The sequence below is a fragment of the Pelobates fuscus genome, chromosome 3 (genome assembly GCF_036172605.1).
Source record: "Pelobates fuscus isolate aPelFus1 chromosome 3, aPelFus1.pri, whole genome shotgun sequence".
Taxonomy (NCBI): Eukaryota; Metazoa; Chordata; class Amphibia; order Anura; family Pelobatidae; genus Pelobates; species Pelobates fuscus.
This window is the reverse complement of record NC_086319.1, coordinates 382,336,497-382,360,275: the sequence shown is the minus strand read 5'-3', so window position 1 is coordinate 382,360,275 and position 23,779 is coordinate 382,336,497. Positions and strand designations below refer to the sequence as shown.

The window sequence follows — 23,779 nt, the reverse complement described above, 5'->3', positions numbered from 1 at the left end:
GGACTAATAGATGATACATATAGAGTGGACTGATAGATGAGATATAATAAGATGAACTGATAGATGAGATATATAGGATGAACTGATAGATGAGATATATATATATATTCATTTATTAATGCCCTAACTCTCTGAACACATATATATTAACATTAACAAAACTACTTACTTCTTGTCCTGTAGATTTTTTTTTTAAATTCTTTATTTTTGCAGTGCTTAGATTTAACAAACATTCTCGTATCGCCACGTTAGCAGGTACAAGCCGATGAAATCATACAAATTATACCGCATCTTGGCGATCATTAACAGCACTTTTTTTTTGTTTAGTGGAAAGCTTGATAAACAGTATGATAAAGATAGAGTTAATGTTAAGGATCATGAGTCTTGGCATGCATAACATTATAGGCATAGAGGGTGGTAAACAGGCTAAACATATTATAGACAGGGCAGGAGTTCAGCAGTGTACTATGATATATGAGCGGTGTCAGAAAAAGTCGACTCTGCTGGTGTAAAGTAACAAGAAGCATATACAAAGCTAGTATACAAGATGAAAAACCACAGCGTTTTTGTTCCTATCTGCTACACAGCTAGTAACCCCTAATGGTAAGAGCATAAGGGGGGGTCTGCGGCTGAGAGGCTGCAGCATATTATTAGGCAAATAGCACTTATCGGTATGCGTTTAGTCCCAGAGTCTGTTCGTGGTTTCCACCCCACGCCAACTCCTAAAGCTGGGTCCTTCTGTTCCAGGTTGAGGCTGAGTAGGGGTTCTCTGAGGTGTGTGGTAGTTGGTTTTGGTTGCTGGTTCTTTGAGCCCGGATTTGTGAGTTATGTATAACCAGATGTTTGGGGTATTCTCCATTCTGTTGTCACCCCCAGGGGGTCTGTTGCTGAGGAGTTCTTGCCCTTGGCCTCCCTGGCTCCCGCCATTCAGGTGCTGCGCAGGGCTGATCCAGGTGTGTTAGCAGCCTGTCTCTGCGGTGCATGGGGTCAGCGTTGCGTGTGGGTGTCGTGGTGTTGCTGGCAGTCGCCATCTTGGGTGAGTGGATTCCTGCTGCCACCTCCCAGCCTTGCCCGTCTGGTAGGGCCCATGTGTGCAGGAGCTGGTTTGGTTTGTGGATACTGTGGCGGACCGGGATGACCCCCGGCGGTCCATGGGGGGGGGGGGGGAGGATTCTTCAGTGTCCTGCAGGACTTCAGAGTTGGGAGACCGGCCGCATCTCCCACCCCGCATCAACTGCTAGGCCCAAAGTCGGACCTGCCACGGCAAATGTGCCCGGAGAGATCGCAGTGCCCCTGCCCCATTCCCACTGGGTGCTTCGTGGGGTAGACAGGTGGGGTACCCGTTTAGTTTGGCTGGGTGTCTGGGAATCCGGCTTAATGTCGGCCACTCGATCGGAGCTCCGAGCGGTTGCGACTTCTCCGCATGTCGGTCAAGCTCCGCCCCCCAGATGAGATATATAGGGTGAATTGATAGATGAGGTATATAGGGTGGACTGATTGATGAGATATATAGGGTGAACTTATAGATAAGATATAATAAAATGAACTGATAGATGAGATATATAGGGTAAATTGATAGATGATATATATAGAGTGGACTGATAGGTGAGATATAATAAGATGAACTGATAGATGAGATATATAGGGTGAACTGATAGATGAGATATATAGGGTGAACTAATAGATGAGATATATAGGGTGAATTGATAGATGAGATATATAGGGTGGACTGATAGATGAGATATAATAAGATGAACTGATAGATGAGATATATAGGGTGAACTGATAGATGAGATATATAGGGTGAACTAATAGATGAGATATATAGGGTGAATTGATAGATGAGATATATAGGGTGGACTGATAGATGAGATATATAGGGTGAATTGATAGAGTAGACTAATTTATTTTTGTAAATGGGAATATTATTGTGGTCTGAATTTGAATGCACAGATTTAAGAGTGTCATTGTGAAAGTGCGTTCTTAAAATGTTTCAGTAAGGATGGACCAGTCCTTGTGGCTACTGGGCAGATTCTCAGTATGTCAGAATAAGTCAATAGGTTCTCATGAGAAATATTATTTAGGTCTCAAGAAGAATGTGCAGCTCTTCAAGCTCTTGGGATGAACAGGAGGTGTCGAGGGTCTCTGTAATACTGTGACTACCACTTTCATTTACCTGCCCAAATCTAGCTTCAGTCTTGTCCACCAGTGACAAATATTTGAGCCTGCATTTTCCATGCAACCATCGGAGACTGGAGATTCTAAATGATGACTTGATTCCTACTAATGCTCGTCCTCTCCCCATCACAGAATAATTTCGCCTGTAATAAGGCCACTAAATTGTTTATGTCCCTCCTCTCAGTAAAAAGGCAGAATGCAATTTTCAAATACTGTGAAAAGAAATATGCTTTACCAAATGCTACTACGATGACGTAACACATCCTTGCATGCTAGAGGTGTCCCAAGTTCTCTTGTATGAGAGGATACCCTCCTAGCTATCAGCTTGACAGCGGGGGGAAGGGGGCATTTCTATCCTGTATTATGAAAGTGCCTTCTCATAAAACAGGCACTTTAATAATACAAAACTAAAGGGGACCTCCTAAACACCCCTAAAGCACTTACGCAAGCTAAAGTGCTTTAGGGGTCTGGAGTGACTTTTTAATGGAAATAAGTGCTTTCTCTCTGTTTCGTACTATGAATCAATTGGAGCATCAGAGGAGATAAAATAAAGTCCTTTTTTTATTATGTTGTTGGTTTCTTCAGTTTTTGTTTTAGTTTTAATTTTTTTGCGGAGGTGAGAGAGGGGGTTGCCTATTTACATGTACTGGTAAATATATTCTTAACATATCCAGACCTTGCAGTTAAACTTGTAACAAATTGTAAACATTGTTTTAAAATGCAAATTTAGTAGAAAGAACACTATATGGCCAGGAACGCAAACATGTATTTCTGACCCTATAGTGTTCAAACCACCATCTAGCCCCCTCTGTCATCCCCGTCCCCCCGCTTTGCCTAACTAAATATAGTAAAATCTTACTTGTATTGAAGTCTGCTGCTGCTGGCTCTGCCTCTGACCTGCCTGCATGCCTGATATCATCAGAAGTGATTCTGTAAGCCGGTCACAATGCTTTCACATAAGATTGGCTGAGAATGTCAAGAAGGCAAGGGCCGATCCAGCACAAGCCAAACACAGCCCTGGCCAATCTGCATTTCCTCATAGAGATACATTGAATCAATGCATCTCTATGATGAAAGTTCAGTGTCTCTATGTAGAGGGAGGATACACTGAATGGCAGTCACACTATGCAGTAATGCCTCAGGAAGCACTTCTAGTAGCCATCTGAGGAATGGCCAGTGGAGTTATCCCTAGGCTGTAATGTAAACACTACAAAAGGCCTGAAGGGAATGATTCTACTCATTAGAACAAATACAATAATTTGAAGTTGGTCTGGTGACTATAGTGTCCCTTTAATTATTTACTGATTAAGCTGTACTATTATTTCAGTGAAAATAGGACGAGAATAAAATAGATAAACTATTACAATCTGCAAATAAGAAAAGCAAACTACTTTTATACACAATCCATTTTATGCTCCCAATGTAACAAAACTTTCAAATTGGAAGAGTACTCCACTTTGCATTTGTTTCCAGAAACAAATAAAACCTGGAAAAACGTTTCCCCCCCCCCCGCAATGAATTAGAGGCTCTATAAGTAACCCACCAGCTGTATCCCTTTATCTGTCCGTGATGCCTAGTGTTTGATCCAGCCTGTATGACCACCTCCTTATCGTCAGTTACACTACTACCTCCAGTCTACAAAATCTCCTACAGCGAAACGTTGGCAAGCACTGTTTCAGTCCACTCATCATAACCACTGCATCCCCGTGTCCTAACTCTGTCCCACCCAATACATCTTAACCTCTCCCATCAGAAGTATATCCACTGGCTCTGCCTGCATCATCCTCTCAAATCCAAGATCACGTTGTCACCGCTCCATCCCACCGGGGTGCAGACAGCAACATCTCCCACCGGACCACCAGAGATTAGGTTCCCCCTTACATGACCCAAGGTGAGCATCAGTGAGGGGGAATACACTTTAGGTTTTGTTTTGTTATTTAATAAAAAATGCTTTTTTTTTAAAGCAGCCCAATGCACTCATTATAAAGAAACACTCTTTCTCAACCTACTATTTTCTAACATCCTAGCTATTAAACTCAACATACAGAATAGCACTTCCTGCCACTCCCATTTAACATAAACAACAAGCATTCTTCAACCCTATAATTTCTAATCAAGAAAAACATCAACAATTCCCTCCTACTACCATTTTCACACAAACAAACAACCCTTCCCTAGTGACTTCCCTCTGATTTCCACTCAACAAAAAACACACTGTTTCCACTCCGTTTATTTTTATTATACATTTTTATAAAGCAACAACATATTTATATGATGAGAGAAGCGAGATGTTCATAAGAAATTATGAGAAAAAGGTATATGATGCATTATTCGATTGACAGGTTATTTATATAATTTGTAAATATTGAACATACATTTAGGAAATTGGATATTAAAACAAATATCAACTATTGTTAGCATGAACAATCATTTACTAACCCAAGCATTATCAGTCAAAATTAAAAAGAACTCTTCCTTTACACTACTATTTCCACCCAACATGAAGAACAATCCTCCAGTGATCCAACAATCACAAGAAAGCAACCAATTGCCAACTCTATCATGTATACTCAATATGGAGAACTAACCTCCCTACTCTGTTCCATTTCTACATACAAAACAACCTATCCCCCCCCCCACTATTCCATTTTCCATGTACCATTATTAACACTCCATGCCCTTACCTTACTATTGTACCATTGATTCAGTATCTACATAACATGTGCAACAAGCCATATCCAACTCTGCCATTTCTAATTAAACTATTCAACACTTCTCTGCCAGTAGATGGGTTTACCTACTTCTTGTCCCATCTGTGTTAATCTATGGTCCCATTTTCCATAATTCTCATCCTACCCAAGGGATAAATGGATGCTATATTTAAGCATGGTTCACAGGTTGTATGGTTTTATGAATGCTTATTAAACAGCAGAAGGTGTTTTTTTTAAATGCCTTCTGGGTATAAAACCCACAATAAAATGTATGCCAACTGCATGAAAGCAAAGAGGTCATTTTTCTTTGGGACTCTGTATTTGTAACAATGGTGCTAATTTGTGGCTTGTTTTGCCTTTATTGATTTCAGCCAATATATTACGCAACGCTATGTGTTTTCACATGTATCTCAACTGTTAAGCATTGTAATGATAATACAAAATGATGGACACATGCCCCAGAATATCAAATCATTTTGATTTGCATTGAGCAGTCTGTACTCCCTGTGTAATACCAAAACTTTCCTGACCTAATTGCTGACTCATCTCTGTTTTATGCTAGATCCCATAGAAGAAATTTTGTCTGACCCCTGTGTTATTTTATTAATGAATTTAAAATGTTTAACTCATTAAAGCAAACTGTCTGTGGTGAACGTAAGATGTCATGGTATCATGACTCAGGAGCCGGGTTAGTGTAATAAGATGTTAAGGGGTAATAAGGCACTCAGGAGCCGGGTTAGTGTAATAAGATGTTAAGGGGTAATAAGGCACTCAAGAGCCAGATTACTGAAATAACGTCTTATTACAGTAATCCGGCTCTTGAGTGCCTTATTACCCCTTAATTACAGGGTAATCCGGCACTTAGGAGCTGGGTTACTGTAAAAAGACGGTACAGGGTAATAAGGCACTCAGGAGCCAGGTTACTGTAATAAAATGTTACAGGGTAATAAGGCGGTCAGGAGCCGGGTTACTGGAATAAGATGTTACAGGGTAATAAGGCACTCAGGAGCCGGGTTACTGTAATAAGATGTTACAGGGTAATAAGGCACTCAGGAGCCGGGTAACTGTAATAAGATGTTGCAGGGTAATAAGACACTCAGTAGCCGGGTTACTGTAATAAGATGTTACAGAGGTAATAAGACACTCAGTAGCCGGGTTACTGTAATAAGATGTTACAGAGGTAATAAGGCACTCAGTAGCCGGGTTACTGTAATAAGATGTTACAGGGTAATAAGGCACTCAGGAGCCGTGCTACTGTAAAAAGATGTTACAGGGTAATAAGGCACTCAGGAGCCGGGTTACTGTAATAAGATGTTACAGGGTAATAAGGCACTCAGGAGCCGTGCTACTGTAATAAGATGTTACAGGGTAATAAGGCACTCAGGAGCCGGGTTACTGTAATAAGATGTTACAGGGGTAATAAGGCACTCAGGAGCCGGGTTACTGTAATAAGATGTGACAGGGTAATAAGGCGCTCAGGAGCCGGGTTACTGTAATAAGATGTTACAGGGTAATAAAGCGCTCAGGAGCCGGGTTACTGTAATAAGATGTTTGTAACGGATCACCTGGCACCCCGACTGGGTACCTCCGTTAATGGATGCTCCTAGCGCTTCCTGAGGACTCCAAGCACTCTGGCAGACACCACAATCACCGAATCCGAGAAACCTTTTAAATTCTCCCAAGCATATGCATGCTGTAGACCATTGAATAGGAACCATACGAATAGGCTTGTACTCCTAGCAGTCAACTGGAACAGCATGCAATAAATCCTTCCCCCCAATAATGAGACGACACATCACTTTGAGGGTAAAACAGGAACTCTGGACTGGCTCATCCAGCCTGGCTTTTATTTCCAACTCACACATACAGGCCACACCCAGGGGGAGGCATAAAAGAACCAATGACATAGATGTTACCTCCCACACATCCCCTCCCCTTAGTGTGACACATAATCCCATTATGCATACAGTGTAAAATATACTTTTACACAACTTTCATAACTTTAAAACCATACATCACATTCACATAAAAATACATATCCACAATCAATCCATTCAGGGGAACAACATATTAAAAAATGGCATGAATCCGACCAGGGGTTCAAAAGTTACTAAAAGTATCTTTTGTTCCTTTCTGGCTGGCAGAAAAACATCCCCACAATGCACCCTGGTTTCCTCCCTTCTGCCCTGGAGTTAATTGGAGAAGTAATTCAATTACCCAGGACTAAAGGCAGACTCCATTAACCACATGGTTGCAAAACGACATAAAACACTTTAAAATACATAAAGTCACATTTACACATAACACACAGACATTCCACCTATCCCCAGATAGCTGGGATCTGCACGCACAAAACTACCGAATAGCGCGCAGATCCTACTCCCACAGTACAATTGCCATGGAGCTAAAGTCTTTCCCATAGTCTTTCATTATATGAATAGGCTCCATGGTATGGCTATCTGGGGTATCACATTCCCATAAAGTCTGGTCCATAGTCCAAAGGCAAGAGGCGGGCAATCAGCCCCCTCCAAGGACACGTGGCGAGGTCGGTTTCGCCACAATGTTACAGGGTAATAAGGCGCTCAGGAGTCGGGTTACTGTAATAAGATGTTACAGTCGGTAATAAAGCACTCAGGAGCCTGGGTACTGTAATAAGATGTTACAGGGTAATAAGGCACTCAGGAGCCGGGTTACTGTAATAAGATGTTACAGGGTAATAAGGCGCTCAGGAGCCGGGTTACTGTAATAAGATGTTACAGGGTAATAAGGCACTCAGGAGCCGGGTTACTGTAATAAGATGTTACAGGGAGTAATAAGGCACTCAGGAGCCAGGTTACTGTAATAAGATGTTACAGGGTAATAAGGCCTAACCATCTGTGCATGTGGAACATGTCAGTGAATCTGACTTGATATTCAATTTTACATCAGTGTCACAGTGCAGCAGGACATTGGTCCTAAATTGTGACTTTGCTGCAGAAATTACAATTGGTCTCAAATGTAGCACTTAGGTGGGATTGTCCTAATGTCACATTTTCCACTCTGCCATTTACTGTTTTTATATGTTAGGAATAAGAATCTGATGTAATTCTTTCTACCCATTAGCTTGATCACATTGGTCTTATATAGTACTATTTGCAAGTCACCATATTTTTCTTTCTTCACAGAATTGTGGCATCTACAGGGCCAGAGTTTGACCTGAGGACCCTCCGGGCCGTGCGTGTCTTGAGACCCCTGAAACTTGTGTCTGGAATTCCAAGTAAGTTTTCTCATGAAAAAGGTTTCAATATCCTCCTGGGAACTGAGGAATTTCTTTTTCTTCACATTTTCATCCATTTTTGATGAAAAGGAAGAGGGAGTTCCCAGCATTCCAGCCTATCACATGACATATCACTGGTACGTCCAGAATGTCCTCTATACAGAGATTGATACAGAGTAGCAGGGATTGATAGAGTGGGAGATGCATGTGAACAAGTCCAGTGCAGAGGAATGGGCTGGGTCTCAGGAGGATATATCAATGGAAGTCACCTCTTCATTTGTAGAAAGAAAGTTTGTTGTTAGAGGAGACGAGCAGGTGGCGTCCTGATGAAATTATTTCTGAGCAGTTGAGGTTGCTGGTTCCATGAAGTGCAGAAACAGGTTTTAAATCATACACAAAAAAAGTTTAAAACTTTTCTGTGGGAGGAGAAGCAGGTAAAGGTGAGTTCTACTTACCTGAACCTGTCCCTTGCGGGCACCACCACCATCTTCTCCTGGTAAATTCTCTTCAACTTCTGGTGCTAAAGCCGGTATCACTGCTTACTCTCACGCATTTGCAAGAGTACAGGATTGAGGTCTATGGAAGATCCCATGAGACTTCAGGATCCTCATTAGATAGAACCAATTCCCTGCAGCCATCACTTGTGACGGCTGGGAGATTGACACTTCTAGATAGCAGTAGCTTCTCCTAGTGTCTAGACGTGTCAGACATAGAAAACTACAGAGACAAAGTAGTCCCCACTTTATCTCAGTATATCTCTTAACTGGGTTGTAATTTGAGTGAAATTACAACTCAGGCAGCATGGGTATTTCATAAAGATTCTCTCTTTGTGAAATACAAATTTTTCAGTTGGGGTGACAGTGTCGCTTTAAGGCTAGATAAAATAACAAATCTCAAGCAAAAAAAATCATGAAATTGTTCATATCATGTGGTCAGATTGGTGAGTCTTGAATGTTTTAGAATGGGAGCTAGCAGCATTACTTCTTACTGCTTGACCTGTTACAAGAGTTTGCTGCAACTGTAGACTGATGATGTATTTGATAATATGTTGATCATATTGATATGCTGATGAAATCGAGTTCCAGAAAAGTGCCAAGCTAATGATTTGTCTTATGAAATGTAACCATGATGACTCTAAAGATGTCACCATGCGTTATAGGACTTGGCTGGTGATACATATGATCACATTTATATAGGATGCTTATTTGATGATGTCTCCAACTCTCCATACATTTTAAGGGCCACTCTGGTTATATATCTGTTACATGTAATTATGATAACTGTCTAAAGACGTTGTCACCATGTATTAGAGGTCCAACTATATGATAGATCTTATATCTGGTTACCTGGAATTATGATGATTATTTGATGTCACATTAGAGGTCATTTAAACATTTTGAGGAATCACACACAAGTTGCATCCATTGTCATACTTATGTTTATGGATTTGATTCAAAATCTACTGTGTGGATAAGTGACAGACTTGTCTCTATGAATTGGTGGAAGAAATATGCACTGTGTGATATTTGGTAGACCTGTGGCAATTTTTTGCACTATATGAATATGTGATAAATGGAATGTATGGTAGATTTTCGAACAGTGTGAATGGGTGTTGAACCTGTGCATTGTGTAAAAGTGTGATATACCTGTGTTAAAGTGTGCTATCCCTATGCACTGTGTGAACGTGTGATAGACCTGTGCACTGTGTGAAGTTGTGGTATACCTATGTTAAAGTGTGACAGACCTGTGCCCTGTTTGAAGTTGTGGTATACCGATGTTAAACTGTGATAAACTTGTGCACTGTGGGAAAGTGTGATAGACCTGTGCACAGTGTGAAAGTGTGATAGACCTGTGCACTGTGTGAAGTTGTGGTATACCTATGTTAAAGTGTGATAGACCTGTGCACACCCTAATCCCCATGGCCTGCGCTATGTGCCTCCCTCACCGGCTCACAGGCAGGGAAGGAGGCAGGAGAGGACCCTGGGAGCTCTAGCCAGCCGCTCCACCGGGTTCCTCTTGCGAGGTCGAATCGTTGCCACGGCCCCGCAGGCTACAGTTCACTCACCACTGGACCACCAGGGATGGCAGCAGCACCTCCCCCCCTCCCTACAAATGGTAAGAAGAGAGGGGGGCTATTAACTAAACGGTCCCCCCAACCCCACACAATACACACTAGCAGCACCCACACACATACAGCATCCTTACACACACAGCATCCTTACACACACATCACACATACACTAACAGCACCCTCACACTAACAGCATCCTCACACTAATACCACCCTTACACACACAGCACCCTTACACATACACACACACAGCATACACTAATAGCACCCCTACACACACAGCACCCTTACACATACACACACACACACACACACACACACTAACAGAACCCTCTAACACACACAGTGCCCTCACAAACACGCTGACAGCACCCTCACACACACAGCACCCTTACACACACACACACCACCCTTACATACACACACAGCACCCTTACACACACACAGCGCCCTCACACACACACATCATCCAATGTGTGTGTGTATATATATATATATATATATATAAATATACATACATACATACGCGTGGCATGTGTTTGTGTTTTAGGGTGCACACCCTTATGCAATAAGCTGCGCACACCTATGGTGAAGTTGTGGTATACCTGTGTAAAAGTGTGATAGACCTGTGCAGTGTGTGAAAGTGTGACAGACCTGTGTACTTTGTAAAAGTTATGATGTTTGGGTGGTTGGGCTGTGTATGAGTGTGCAAGTTTGTGTATTGTGATGTATGGGTGGTTGGGCTATGTATGAGTGTGTGTATGAGTGTATGAGTTTGTATATTGTGATGTCTAGGTGATTGGGCTGTGTTTGAGTGTGTGCGTATTAGTGTACGAGTTTGTGTATTGTGATGTATGGGTGGCTGGGCTGTCTATTAGTGTGTGTGTGAGTGCATGAGTTTGTGTATTGTGATGTATGGGCGGTGTATGAGTGTGCGTGTGAGTGCATGAGTTTGTGTATTATGATGGATGGGCGGTTAGGCTATGTTTGAGTGTGTGCATATAAGTGTATGAGTTTGTGTATTGTGATGTATGGGCGGTTGGGCTGTGTATGAGTGTGCGTATGAGTGTATGAGTTTGTGTATTGTGATGTATGGGCGATTGGGCTATGTATGAGGATGCGTATGAGTGTATGACTTTGTGTATTGTGATGTATGGGCGGTTGGGTTTGGTTTGAGTGTGTGCGCATGAGTGTATGAGTTTGTGTATTGTAATGGATGGGTGGTTGGTCTGTGTATGTGTGTGCGTATCAGTTTGTGTATTGTGATGTATGGGCAGTTGGGCTGTGTATGAGTGTGCGTATGAGTGTATGAGTTTGTGTATTGTGATGTATGGGTGGTTGGGCTGTGTATGAGTGTGCGTATGAGTGTATGAGTTTGTGTATTGTGATGTATGGGCGGTTGGGCTGTGTTTGAGTGTGTGTGTATGAGTGTATGAGTTTGTGTATTGTGATGTATGGGCGGTTGGGCTGTGTTTGAGTGTGTGTGTATGAGTGTATGAGTTTGTGTATTGTGATGTATGGTTGGTTGGGCTGTGTTTGTGTATGAGTACAGGGCCATTTTTGTATCACAGCGGCCCACTAAGAAGGGGGCGGGGCAGGGAGGATGTGTTTCGTCATCACCAATGACAAACACGCCCCCTCTCAAAGTGAGCATGTTGGTTTAATGCTCTTCCAGGGCAGACCATGCGCAGAGCTCTGCTAAACAGCTCTGGCATGAGAAAAACAGCCCTCTATTTGTTCGGCACAGTGCAAGCAAATTTAATAACATGCTTGCACTGTGTTTCCTCGCAACTTGTCTCTGGTGTCTCTATAAATGGATACCAGGAGACAAAAGGGCCAGGAAAAGAGTATTGTGCATGTGTTTGGAGCCTGCTTGTGGTATTGCGTGTGTGTAGAGTGAGCTGATTGTGGTGTGGTATTGTGTAATAAGGTCGGTTTTAGTCGTGTTGTGTTTTTGGTGTAATGTAATGCATATATGGCTAGGGGCTGTAGAGAATGTGTGTATAGGGGATGTAGTAAGTGTGTGCATACAGGCTATAGTGTGTGCGTGTGTGTGTATATATGTGATGTAGTGTTTGTAGGGGTTGTAGAGAGTGTGTGTTTCGGGGTGTAGAATGTGTTTGTTTACAATGAATCTAGTGTGTTTATGAGGGATCCAGATTGTGTATTTTAGGAATGTAGTGTGTGTGTGTAGATGGCGCAGTGTGTGTGTTTGAAGGACCCAGAATGTGTAGGAGATCTAGTGAGTGTATGTATATAAGGATTCAGAGTGTATAAAGGGATCTAGTCTGCGTATATGATCCAGAGTTGGGTAAGGGATCTAGTGTGTGCCTGGAACGTAATGTGTTTAGGAGTGCAGTATATGTGTGAGGGGTGCTGTAGTGTGTATATATATATATATATATATATGTGTGTGTTTGAGGGGTGCTGTGTGTGATGTGTGGGGGCTGTGTGTGATGTGTGTGAGGGTGCTGTTTATGATTTGTGTGAGGGTGCTGTGTATGATGTGTGTGAGCGTTATCGGTGTGAGAGTGCTGTGTGTGACGGGTGTGAGGGTGCTGTGTGTGATGTGTGTGAGAGTGATGGGTGTGAGAGTGCTGTGTGTGATGGGTGTGAGAGTGCTATGTGTGATGTGTGAGAGTGCTGTGTGTGATGTGTGAGAGTGCTGAGTGTGATGTGTGTGAGAGTGCTGTGTGGTGTGTGAGAGTGCTGTGTGTGACGGGTGTGAGAGTGCTGTGTGGACGGGTGTGAGAGTGCTGTTTGTGATGGGTGTGAGAGTGCTGTGTATGATGGGTGTGAGAGTGCTATGTGTGATGTGTGAGAGTGCTATGTGTGATGTGTGAGAGTGCTGAGTGTGATGGGTGTGAGAGTGCTGTGTGTGATTGGTGTGAGATTGCTGTGTGTGATGGGTGTGAGAGTGCTATGTGTGATGTGTGAGAGTGTTGTGTGTGATGGGTGTGAGAGTGCTGAGTGTGATGTGTGTGAGAGTGATGTGTGTGAGAGTGCTGTGTGATGTGTGTGAGAGTGCTTTGTTTGATGGGTGTGAGAGTGCTGTGTGTGATGGGTGTGAGAGTGCTGAGTGTGATGTGTGTGAGAGTGATGTGTGTGAGTGTGCTGTGTGTGATGGGTGTGAGAGTGTTGTGTGTGATGGGTGTGAGAGTGCTGTGTGTGAGAGTGCTATGTGTGAATCTTAGAAGGGATTGTGTGTGTGTTTGGGGGGTAAAAAATAAAAATAAAATTAAGCAGTTATAGTAATAGGCACTCTTTCATCCCTGGTGGTCCAGTGGGTGAGTGAACTCTAGCCTGCGAGGCTAGAGTGCGCCGGATCTCGCGAGAGGAACCCGGCGGAGCTGCAAGATAGAGCTCCGCCGGGTCCTCTCCCTCCCAAGCCGCATGTGCCGCACGTCTGTCCAAGTGGGCCGGTGAGGGACAGCTTTGAGTGTGTGCGTATGAGTGTATGAGTTTGTGTATTGTGATGTATGGGCGGTTGGGCTGTGTTTGAATGTGTGCGTATGAGTGTATGAGTTTGTGTATTGTGATGTATGGGCAGTTGGGCTGCAGAACCCTGTGTAATATGAAGATGCTGTTATATATGTATTAATAAAGTGAGTACTTCGTTATACAGGAATTATTGGCTTATTGGGAAGGTGGGGTAGACCTTGTCACTATGTATCCGTGTAAATGCATTTTTTACAAGTTTATATATCTGTGAATATCATTTCTTTAGCATTTTAGATTATGTAAAATAGTGCTTTTTTTTTTCAAACAAGGGTGAGAGCATAAAAATTTAAACTGGGGTTTTACAGGTTATCAAAACACCTGGAATCCCTGCATATTAACAGTAGACATATGCAATTCGTTTCGGGCCGAATATGAATTCGGACATTCGGGTACTTACGAACGTCCGAATAGCCGAAGTGCCGAATTACCGAGGTCCCGAAGTTCTGAAATTACTGAATTTCCAAAGTGTCGAGGTGCCGAAGTGCTGAAGTGCCGAAGTGCCGAATTTCCGAAGCACAGTATTGCCTAAGTACTACTATACTTAACCAGTGGAAGAAGAAGAATGTTACACTGTATACAATTTTAAATAAAAAGTATACAAACATAGCCAGGATTCATCTGTAAGCATTTGCAACACTTACAACAATCAAGTAACATACATTCATATAAAATGTAAGTTACTTGGCCAGTCATGTAATGACAGGAAAAAAAAACCCTATTGCCCCCCCCCCCTCCCCCCGGCCCCCACCCCTGAGCGGTGGGTGGGGGCCCTAAATACTAATTAGGAGGGGGGACCTAATGTCCTCCCCCCTGGCCCCCACCCCTGAGCGGTGGGTGGGGGCCCTAAATACTAATTAGGGGGGGGACCTAATGTCCTCCCCCTGGCCCCCACCCCATAGCGGTGGGTGGGGCCCTAAATACTGATTGGGGGGACCTAATGTCCTCCCCCTGGCCCCCACCCCTGAGCGGGGGATGGGGGCCCTAAATACTAATTGGGGGGGACCTAATGTCCGACGCACTTAAAAAAATTTTTTTTAAAAAGGCGCAAAAAATAATAATCCATCTTCAACCGGCGAGGGCTCTGCTCAGACTGAGCTCTGCAGGGCGGGGGAAGGCTTATAAAGCCTTGCCCCGCCCTGCAATTAGGCTCAGAGCACTCTGATTGGTGGGTTTAAGCCATCCAATCAGAGTGCTCTGACAGTTAAATGAAGAGGTAAGACAGGTAAGTCTCTACATTTGTCACAGCACTCTGATTGGTTGGTTTGAAAACCACCAATCAGAATGATCTGTGTCATTTTACACAGTGTGGGAAAGTTCTTTGGAATTTTCCCACGCTGTGTAATTTGACTCATAACTCTCTGATTGGTTACTTAATCCACCAATCAGAGTGTTATGAGTCAAATTACATGTGTTTTTGTATAGCTGCATCCTTTACCTCCAACAGATACATGACGCTTGGGAGGTATGGTTGTTTCAGTGTTTTTGGTCGATAAGATTCTGTAATTAGGCCCATCATAATTGTCAGCTCCAGGCCCACTGGGCTGTTAATCTGGCCCTGCATGTGAACACAGGATCAATGCACAGTGGCGTTATGGATACGGTGTGTACTGTCAATTAGGCATGTGCATGGGAAGTGTCCCCATATCTCCCAGTGTCCTCATGTCTCAGTGTGTCCCCATGTCACTAGGATACTAGGGGACAAAGTGAGACATGGGGACACAGAGACCCGGGAACACTGGGAGACATGGGGGCACTGAGACACTTGGGGACACTGGGAAACATGGGGGCACTTGTGAATATATACATGGAGACACTGGGAGACATGGGGACACTGAGACATTTGGAGACACTGAGACACTAGGGACACAGAGACATGGGGACACTGAAACATTTGGGGACACTAAGACACTAGGGACACTAAGAGACATGGGAACACAGACACTGGAAGACTAGGGGACACTGGGAGGCACTAGAGACACTGGCTGGAAGACAGACACTTGGGGACACTGGGAGACATGGGGACACTGGCTGGAAGACAGACACTTGGGGACACTTAAGGACATAGACATGGGGGCACAGACATTTGAGGACACTGGGAGATTAGGGGACACTGGGAGACTAGGGGACATTGGGAGACTAGGGGATACTGGAAGACTAGGGGACACTGGGAGACTAGGGGATTCTGGGAGACACTAGGGACACTGGCTGGAAGACAGACACTTGGGGACACTGGGAGACATGGGGACACTGGCTGGAAGACAGACACTTGGGGCCACGGGGAGACATGGGGACACTTGTGGACATAGACATGGGGACACAGACATTCGGGGACCCTGGGAGACATGGGGACACAGACACTGGGTGACTTGGGGACACTGGGAGACATGGGGACACTGAGGACACTGGCTGGGAGACATGGGAACACAGACACTGGGAGACTTGGGGACACTGGGAGACATGGGGACACTGGGAGACATGGGGACACTGAGGACACTGACTGGGAGACATGGGGACACTGGGAGACATGGGGACTCTGAGTCACTAGGGACACTGAGAGACATGGGGACACAGACACTGAGAGACATGGGGAAACTGGGAGCCATGTGGACACTGAGCCACTAGGGACACTGGCTGGGGGACATGGGGACACTGGGAGACATAGGACAGTGTCTCCGTGTCCCAATGTGTCAGTGTCTCCCAATGTCCCTATGTCACACAGCGTCCCCATGTGTCTCAGCGTCCCCATGTGTCTCAGCGTCCCCATGTGTCTGTGTCCCCATGTGTCCCCTAGTGTCTGTGTCCCCATGTCTCCCTGCTGCCTTTTCCCCTAATGGGCCTATTCCATGGGCCTGGGCCTGCGCCTAGAGCTGCAACTCCATCAGCCCCTATGTTAATCTGGCCCTGTTCACATCTCATACAGATTGCAGGCATAAAGCTGGTAGAAAGTTTAGTTCACATTGTATTCACGCACCTGTTTATTCATTATGTATATTAGCATTGTGTGTCATCATTATGAACTAAGATTTTTCTTATTCTGAAAGGAGACCTAGGAGACTTTTGTAGGAGTCCAAGGATAGGAGAATACAACCCGGTGTGATATATATATATATATTTTTTTACAGTACCAGAGGTCATGTAGTCTCCTGTTATAAAATAAAAATGGTTTAATGCTTTTCCGCACCTATTTGTAGTAACATGATTCTCTCCCGACAGGTTTACAAGTGGTGCTGAAGTCTATCATGAAAGCCATGATTCCCTTGCTCCAGATCGGGCTGCTGCTTTTCTTTGCAATCCTCATCTTTGCCATCATTGGTTTGGACTTTTATATTGGCAAATTCCACACATCCTGCTATGACCTTGCTGGAGGTGTGTTCTACTCTGTCTCTGATATCTGTACCCCATGCAGTGAATGGACCAGATTCTTACATCTCTCGCATCGCCCTCCTGTCTGTGTCACTCTGTGCTGGGAAGGACAGACTCCATGTCCCATAGCTTCCTCCTGTCTGTGTCACTCTGTGCTAGGAGGAACAGATTCCATGTCCTATAGCCCCCTCTTGTCTGTGTCACCCTGTGCTGGGAGAGACAGACTTCATGTCCCATAGCTCCCTCCTGTCTGTGTCACTCTGTGCTGGGAAGGACATACTCTATGTCCCATAGCTCCCTCCTGTCTGTGTCACTCTGTCCTGGGAAGGACAGACTCCATGTCCCGTAGCTCCCTCCTGTCTGTGTCACCCTGTGCTGGGAGGGACTGACTCCATGTCCCATAGCTCCCTCCTGTCTGGGTCACCCTGTGCTGGGAGGGACAGACTCCATGTCCCATAGCTCCCTCCTGTCTGTGTCACCCTGTGCTGGGAGGAACAGACTCCATGTCCCTTAGCTCCCTCCTGTCTGTGTCACCCTATGCTGTGTGGAACAGACTCCATGTCAATGCCACTCTATGGTGGGAGGGACAAAGATTATGTCCCAAAAGCTTACCCTGTGGTGGGACTGTCAACCTTAATGTCACATAGTGTCCTCCTGTCTGTGCCACCCAAGCCCCATACATTTTTCTTCTATTACATAGATGATTGAGCGTTAGTTACATCTCACCCTTTTGTCTGTTTAACACTCCAGTCAAACCGAATGGCCTTACATTTCATTGCTCTCCCTTTAATGTGTCACACCATACCGTAACTTCGTACTTTGTGTCCTGTGTCAATACTATGAGAAACGGTTTCCATGACTGAGTGATATCAAGGTCAATGTAAGGAGAAAACGAACATCACTTATAAATCTATTAAGTATATGTATTTTCCCTACAGAAGACATAAAGGTGGAAGGTCTTTGTGGTAATGATACCAATTCACGGCACTGCCCAAATGATACAGCATGCTTGGCTCGCTGGGAAGGTCCCAATAATGGTATCACTCAATTTGACAACATCCTGTTTGCAGTGCTGACTGTCTTTCAATGCATCACTATGGAGGGATGGACAGATATTTTGTACTATGTAAGTATATCCTGTAATAAACACCTACTTCAACAGCACATTCATTCTTTAACACATTTGATGATATTTTAGATTTAACGCAAATTCCTAGAGAATGTAAGCTAGCTTTATCTAAAAACAAACCAAAACAGCAACCTAACAATCTAAGTAATGCCAGAAAAGTGACCCAAAGATGTGTTTAAAATTGTGCAGGGTCAGTCCCACTCAGGATCTCAGTCACCTCGTGCACTGGGGGAGTCTGTCTCTGATATCTGTACCCCAGATATCTGTCCTGGAGTACAGAAAATTAATTAGATGACATGTTTAATGGGTTAAATGGCTGTCCCTGCAGGGGGTGCAGTGCCAGTCACATAATGACAGTAACATGTTTAATGGGTAAAATATTCAGTTCCACTGAGGAGTGCAGTTACTTAACAACAAGGTAATGCTTAAAGTAACACTCCAAGCATCATAACCACTACATCCCATTGTAGTGTAAGTAGTCAAACTGTTTTAAGAACAGTTTTACAACTTATTTGGGGTCTAGCGGTTGGCTCCTCCTCTGCAGCCCTTCACATTAACATACTTCCCAAAAGACCCAGATTCTATAGGACAATCTTTGTCTCTGGCTCCTAAGCTGCTATTGTGTCCTGTGTCTGGGCTAGTTCATTATTAGTCATGTTTGCGTTGTGAAAAGTGCACTTAGTTAATTCAGACCATGTGCGGAGTGCTTCAGCAGCATTCTGCGCATAGGCAGCCATGAGTGAGCCGGCCCAGGTAGACTGTCAGTCAGCATTTTGTACATTTTTACCAAACTGACATGCCCTTTTTTTGGTCAGACCCACACCTAATCATGTCCAGCCTGCTTATGCCCTGCCTGTTCTCCCATCCCACGTTCACACATCCCAATGTTGGGAACTATGCATTTAGAGCTGTGCCAACACCTACAGACCATTCACAGTTTCACAGGGCTTGGCTGAATTTGTGCATTGTTACTTTAATTGTTTGTTTGTTTTTCTAGTAAATTTGTTTTGTTATTGAGGCATAAAAAAAACAAAAACATTCCAATAATAGCATGTATACATCAGACCATTATTTCACAGACACGTTATAGCAAATCATACGCTACACATATGTAAAATGCCTAGTTTTCAATCATGTAAAATGCCTCATTTTTGAAAGTTCTGTGTTAAAACAAACTGGAGGTACTATAACCATTTGCAGTATGAGAGGGAGAATATTAACTTTGATGATCCACTGAAGTTATACATAGTCACAAAGCGCAAAACTGTCTGCACTGCGTAGAGTAAGAGATTAGTACACCTAAGATGTCACCCATTGACAAGGCAGAACATCTAGGAGCAGACATAATGCCACTACACTAGTCTCAGGTCAACATTTGAGCCTGTACTCCTTGCTCGTGGATCTGACTATAAATGGCGCCCAAATTGTTATCTCTGGAGGGACCATCAACCGTCTGGTGTCCACGTTGCCTTATGACCTTCCAAAGCAGGCACTAGGGTAATTTCCTTCAAACCGCTTGGTCTGGGTAACTGGTAGTGGGTATCAAATGTCCCAGAGTTGAAGATTGTACCTTGTGACTGGGTATCCTTATTTGTGGAGTGGAGCAAAGTGTAGTGGAGATTCTGTATTTCTTTTCTAGTCCAATAGCTATTATATAAATTGTCAAATGTTAGCGCGAGGCGTTAGGACCACATGTTGCAGCCATCTTGAAATAAGTTGTCTCCATGTAGAGTGCGTGATGACAGTCTCTGGCACCCAAGAGAGTTTTTACTCAGAGAACCAGAATAATACCCAAAGGTCCAGAGTGGAAAGGCAACGGGACTGCTTAGAAGGCTAGATGAGCTTAAGAACAGGGGATCGGCTGCTTCCCCCACCTCAGGCATGCCATCAGGCCTCATTCTTGAACGCCTTGGTATAAACTCGAACAATTTTCCGATAAAAAGGGATCAGGGTGTTTCCTAAGCAGGAAATAGTAAGTCAGATGTCAAATTTCTGGTAGAAAATACCAGAGAAAGGTATAGGTGTGGATAAAATGTGAGAGCTCTGGTTCAGTTGGCAGTCAAGCCCCATCCCCTTGTTACTTTATTTTTTTTTATTTTTTTTTTATTCTTTATTTTTGTGAGTTTATGCAAAGAATACAACTTGTCACGTGAGTAACTGGTAAACAATACGTCATAGCTGGCTATACATCACTCGGCTGAGCCTACTCAATTTTTGGTTATGGGCTAAGACACCCAGATTCATCTATGGGCTGCTATGAGGCGTAGGATGTGGGGGGGGCGTTTGCATTAGGCTTCTTGCGCCGTAGGGCTAAATATTGTAGCGCGTTAAGTATGTACTTCTAGGGAGGCGCTGGTAGGGAGAGAAAGCAGGTGATTAGCCGTCCGTATCCAAGGAGTAAGGCTTGGTGCGTAGCGCTGCAATAGGCGGCTGTGGTTTTGCGAGGGGCTAACAATTGGCTGCAGTATTACAGGTGTATCGCTTGCGCCCACTGTGTATAGGGGGGGGGGGGGCATAATCTCATGGCCATGTCTAAAGCCTACGGAGCCAGTGTAATAGGGTCATGGTATGTAATAACAGTCAACAGAAAAATTATATGTAAAATGAGCCAAACAATGTGGAACAATATGGCACAGGTAGATGCCGTCAGAGAGTTCAGGGTGGGAGGTTGGTTGCCTCAGGTGCCTCCCTTCTGGGCACGAATGGGGTGATGTTTGCTACATTCCAAGCTATGCGGTCAGGCGGCGGTGTTCTCTCCTCTGGCAGGCCCAGGGATTTCAGGAAGGTCGGTGCTTCAGTGGGGTGTGAGATGGCAAATGTCTTGCCCGCTTTATTGGCAAGCAGGCGGCGTGTGCCCCATTTATATGTGATCGCATTCTCCTGGAGGAGCTGGGTGATTGGTTTTAGAGATCTTCGCCATGTCAGAGTATGCCTTGAAATGTCCCGGTAAAATGAAAGCTGCGCTCCCTCAAACGATACCGTGGGGGTACCCCTGACTGCGCCCATGATAACCCCACGGTCAGAGTCCCGCACCAGTTTCAGCAAAACATCCCTGGGTACCTCTGGATTTGCGTTGGTTGCATTGTGCAGTCTGAAGCAGGAATCCACCACTAGCTGTTTGGTCTGCTTGGGCATGAGGAGAGTGGTAAGGAGTCTCCTGCAGTAGTGAGGGAGCTCTACTCCTGAGATCGTGTCTGGCACTCCCCTTATCCTCAGGTTGCGTGCCCTGGCTTTGTCCTCCATGTTGGCTATTTGGGCTTGATGGTCGGCACATTGTTTCTGCAGCGTTGCTATAGCTGTGTTTTGCAGCTTTCTGTGCTTTCCTCCACTGCTTGTACACGTGTTGTGAGGGTTGATACAGCTTCTCGGACTGGTGCCATATCGGCATTGAACATAGCCTGGATTTCTTTCATTAGGGCTTTTATGTCTGCCTTAGTGGATGGGGCTGAGTCTTCCAGTCCTGCGTGAGCCTGTGGCTCTATTCGCCTCCTCGGTGGAGGGGAGATGTCGGCTGTGCTGCTGTCCTCCTCCGACGACAGCGGTGTATAGGCCTCAGCGGGCGCCATCTTGGCGGCATCATGTCGCACGGCCATGCGCATAAATGTGCCGATATCTCGGGAACCCGAGCCCGGGTCCGGGCGCAACTTCTTGGATTTCTTCCCCATATCGTCGGGGAATAGCCTGTGGCAGCTGGAGCCGAGACGCGTGGGTATTTTCGTCCCCTTTCACACTATACCCGCTGTTACTTTAATTTTTAATACTGTCACTTGGTTTTATCTTTGCGCTATGTCCATGTCATCACATCTGTTTGGTACAGTTTAAATTTCCTGCCTGTAATTGACTTGAAATTTGGATAATTGGGGATAAAGGCTAAAAAAGACAAGCAGAGAGAGGGGATGAAAAGGGCAGTCTTGAATCCAGAAAAGAAAATGTTGCTGCACATGAGTGAGAGCATAATGATTCTCTATTCTGCAGAGTCAGGAGAATCAGAAGATAGGAAGGGTGGCAGGGAGGGAGGGAGGGAGAGAGAGAGCGAGCAGAACTGGCCATAGGATAAGAAAATACAGCTAGCGCCAAAGAGATACAGTTAAGGGAGGAGAGAAAGAAGGGAACAGGGAAAACACTGGAGGATAGTGGAGGGAAAATGGAGAAGAGGGAATGCAGGAAAAGAAAAATGTATTCTAATTTAGAATTACCACATTATTTATAATCAATTAAGCAGTGCTAACACAGACCTCGATTTAATAATTGTGGATAAACTTTTTAATATTTTGAAAACATATTTTGATATTTTTAATATTTTAGAAAAATCACTATAAAAGTCTAGCCAAAAATATTAAGTAATTTGAAAAGTTTGTCCAAAAATGTTAAATAGTTGCCATAGATAGAGGCTGACTCGGGTATAGAAGATCTACAGGAAACAGTGAATTTCATTTTATTTAAATCCTATTGGTTCAAGGAAAATGAACACAGCTAGCTGCAGAAATATTGTAATTATTGTATTAACAAATACGCAATTTATTAATGGTTTGAAATCAACCTTACGCTCCTGGAGTAGTATCCCATACTTGCCCAAACATGGTAGGTAATGATATAAAGCCTGCCACAAGAGAGATCCAGACAGGCAAGGCTACCATGAGTGCTGGTCAGGCAATGTGTCTCAGACTTGGGAAATATGGATTGTAAACTGCCCATGCCATTTCAACTTCCCTCTTATCTTTTTAAACCTTCTTAAACAGCACTTTGATATGTACACATGTTTTTTTGGGGGGGGTTTTTTTTTTGCAGTCTGGATCTATTGAGCTTTGAATGATGGGATAAAAGTCAATGAAATATTCAAAACATTAACTTGCATGTAAAAGCAAGCTGCATTAACCCATATAAGTACTATAAAAAAAAATGGAACTGGAGGCATAGCTGATATGGGATTTAACTATATAAAGAGAAAATAACATTCAGAAATCTAAATTAAATTAATTTAAAGAAATACATGCGATAACGTAAAGGGATGACATATAAAAGATGCAGCAAGCATAATAATGAATGAAATAAGAAGAGATGGACTAGGAGTACATAAAGGGGGATAGGAAGAGAAGAAAAAGATACACATGTATGGGTTAAGGAGATATGGAGGAATATATAAATAGATAGGTTAGGGTGGGATGAAGGAGAGTCTTTACAGGGATGCTATAAGAAAAGAAGGAGGGGGGGGGGAGTATATAACTGTATGCATTGAGGAGGAATTAAAATAAATGTGTTTTGTAAGGAGATTTACCAGAGGAAATAAAGAGAGGAGGTAAAGGGGTGGGGTAAGGGAAGTTGGAGGAGAGAATAAAAAGGGATGGAGTAAGGATAGATGGAGGAGAAGACAGAAAAGAGTAAGGAGAAATGGGAAGAGGAAAGGGGGGGACAGGTGAGATGATATAAAAACATCGATTAAGGAATGATGGAGGGGAGCAGTAGTGTATTTAATGAGGGACGATCTGCCCTGGGTGACCCAGAAGCTGCTTAGAAGGTTAGACTAGCTTAAGAACAGGGGATTGGCCACTTTCCCTACCTCAGGCAGGTCA

At 44.0% G+C, this 23,779-nt stretch overlaps 1 protein-coding gene across 1 annotated transcript in view; it reads left to right on the top strand.

Annotated features, from left to right (window-relative positions):
- Nucleotides 1–23,779, top strand: part of CACNA1A (calcium voltage-gated channel subunit alpha1 A) — a 372,620-nt gene that overhangs the window by 139,204 nt on the left and 209,637 nt on the right. The window contains exons 4-6 of the mRNA XM_063449602.1: nucleotides 8,054–8,145; nucleotides 16,931–17,083; nucleotides 18,019–18,206. Coding sequence (XP_063305672.1) covers nucleotides 8,054–8,145; nucleotides 16,931–17,083; nucleotides 18,019–18,206 — 433 coding nt within the window. The remainder of the gene's footprint in view (nucleotides 1–8,053; nucleotides 8,146–16,930; nucleotides 17,084–18,018; nucleotides 18,207–23,779) is intronic.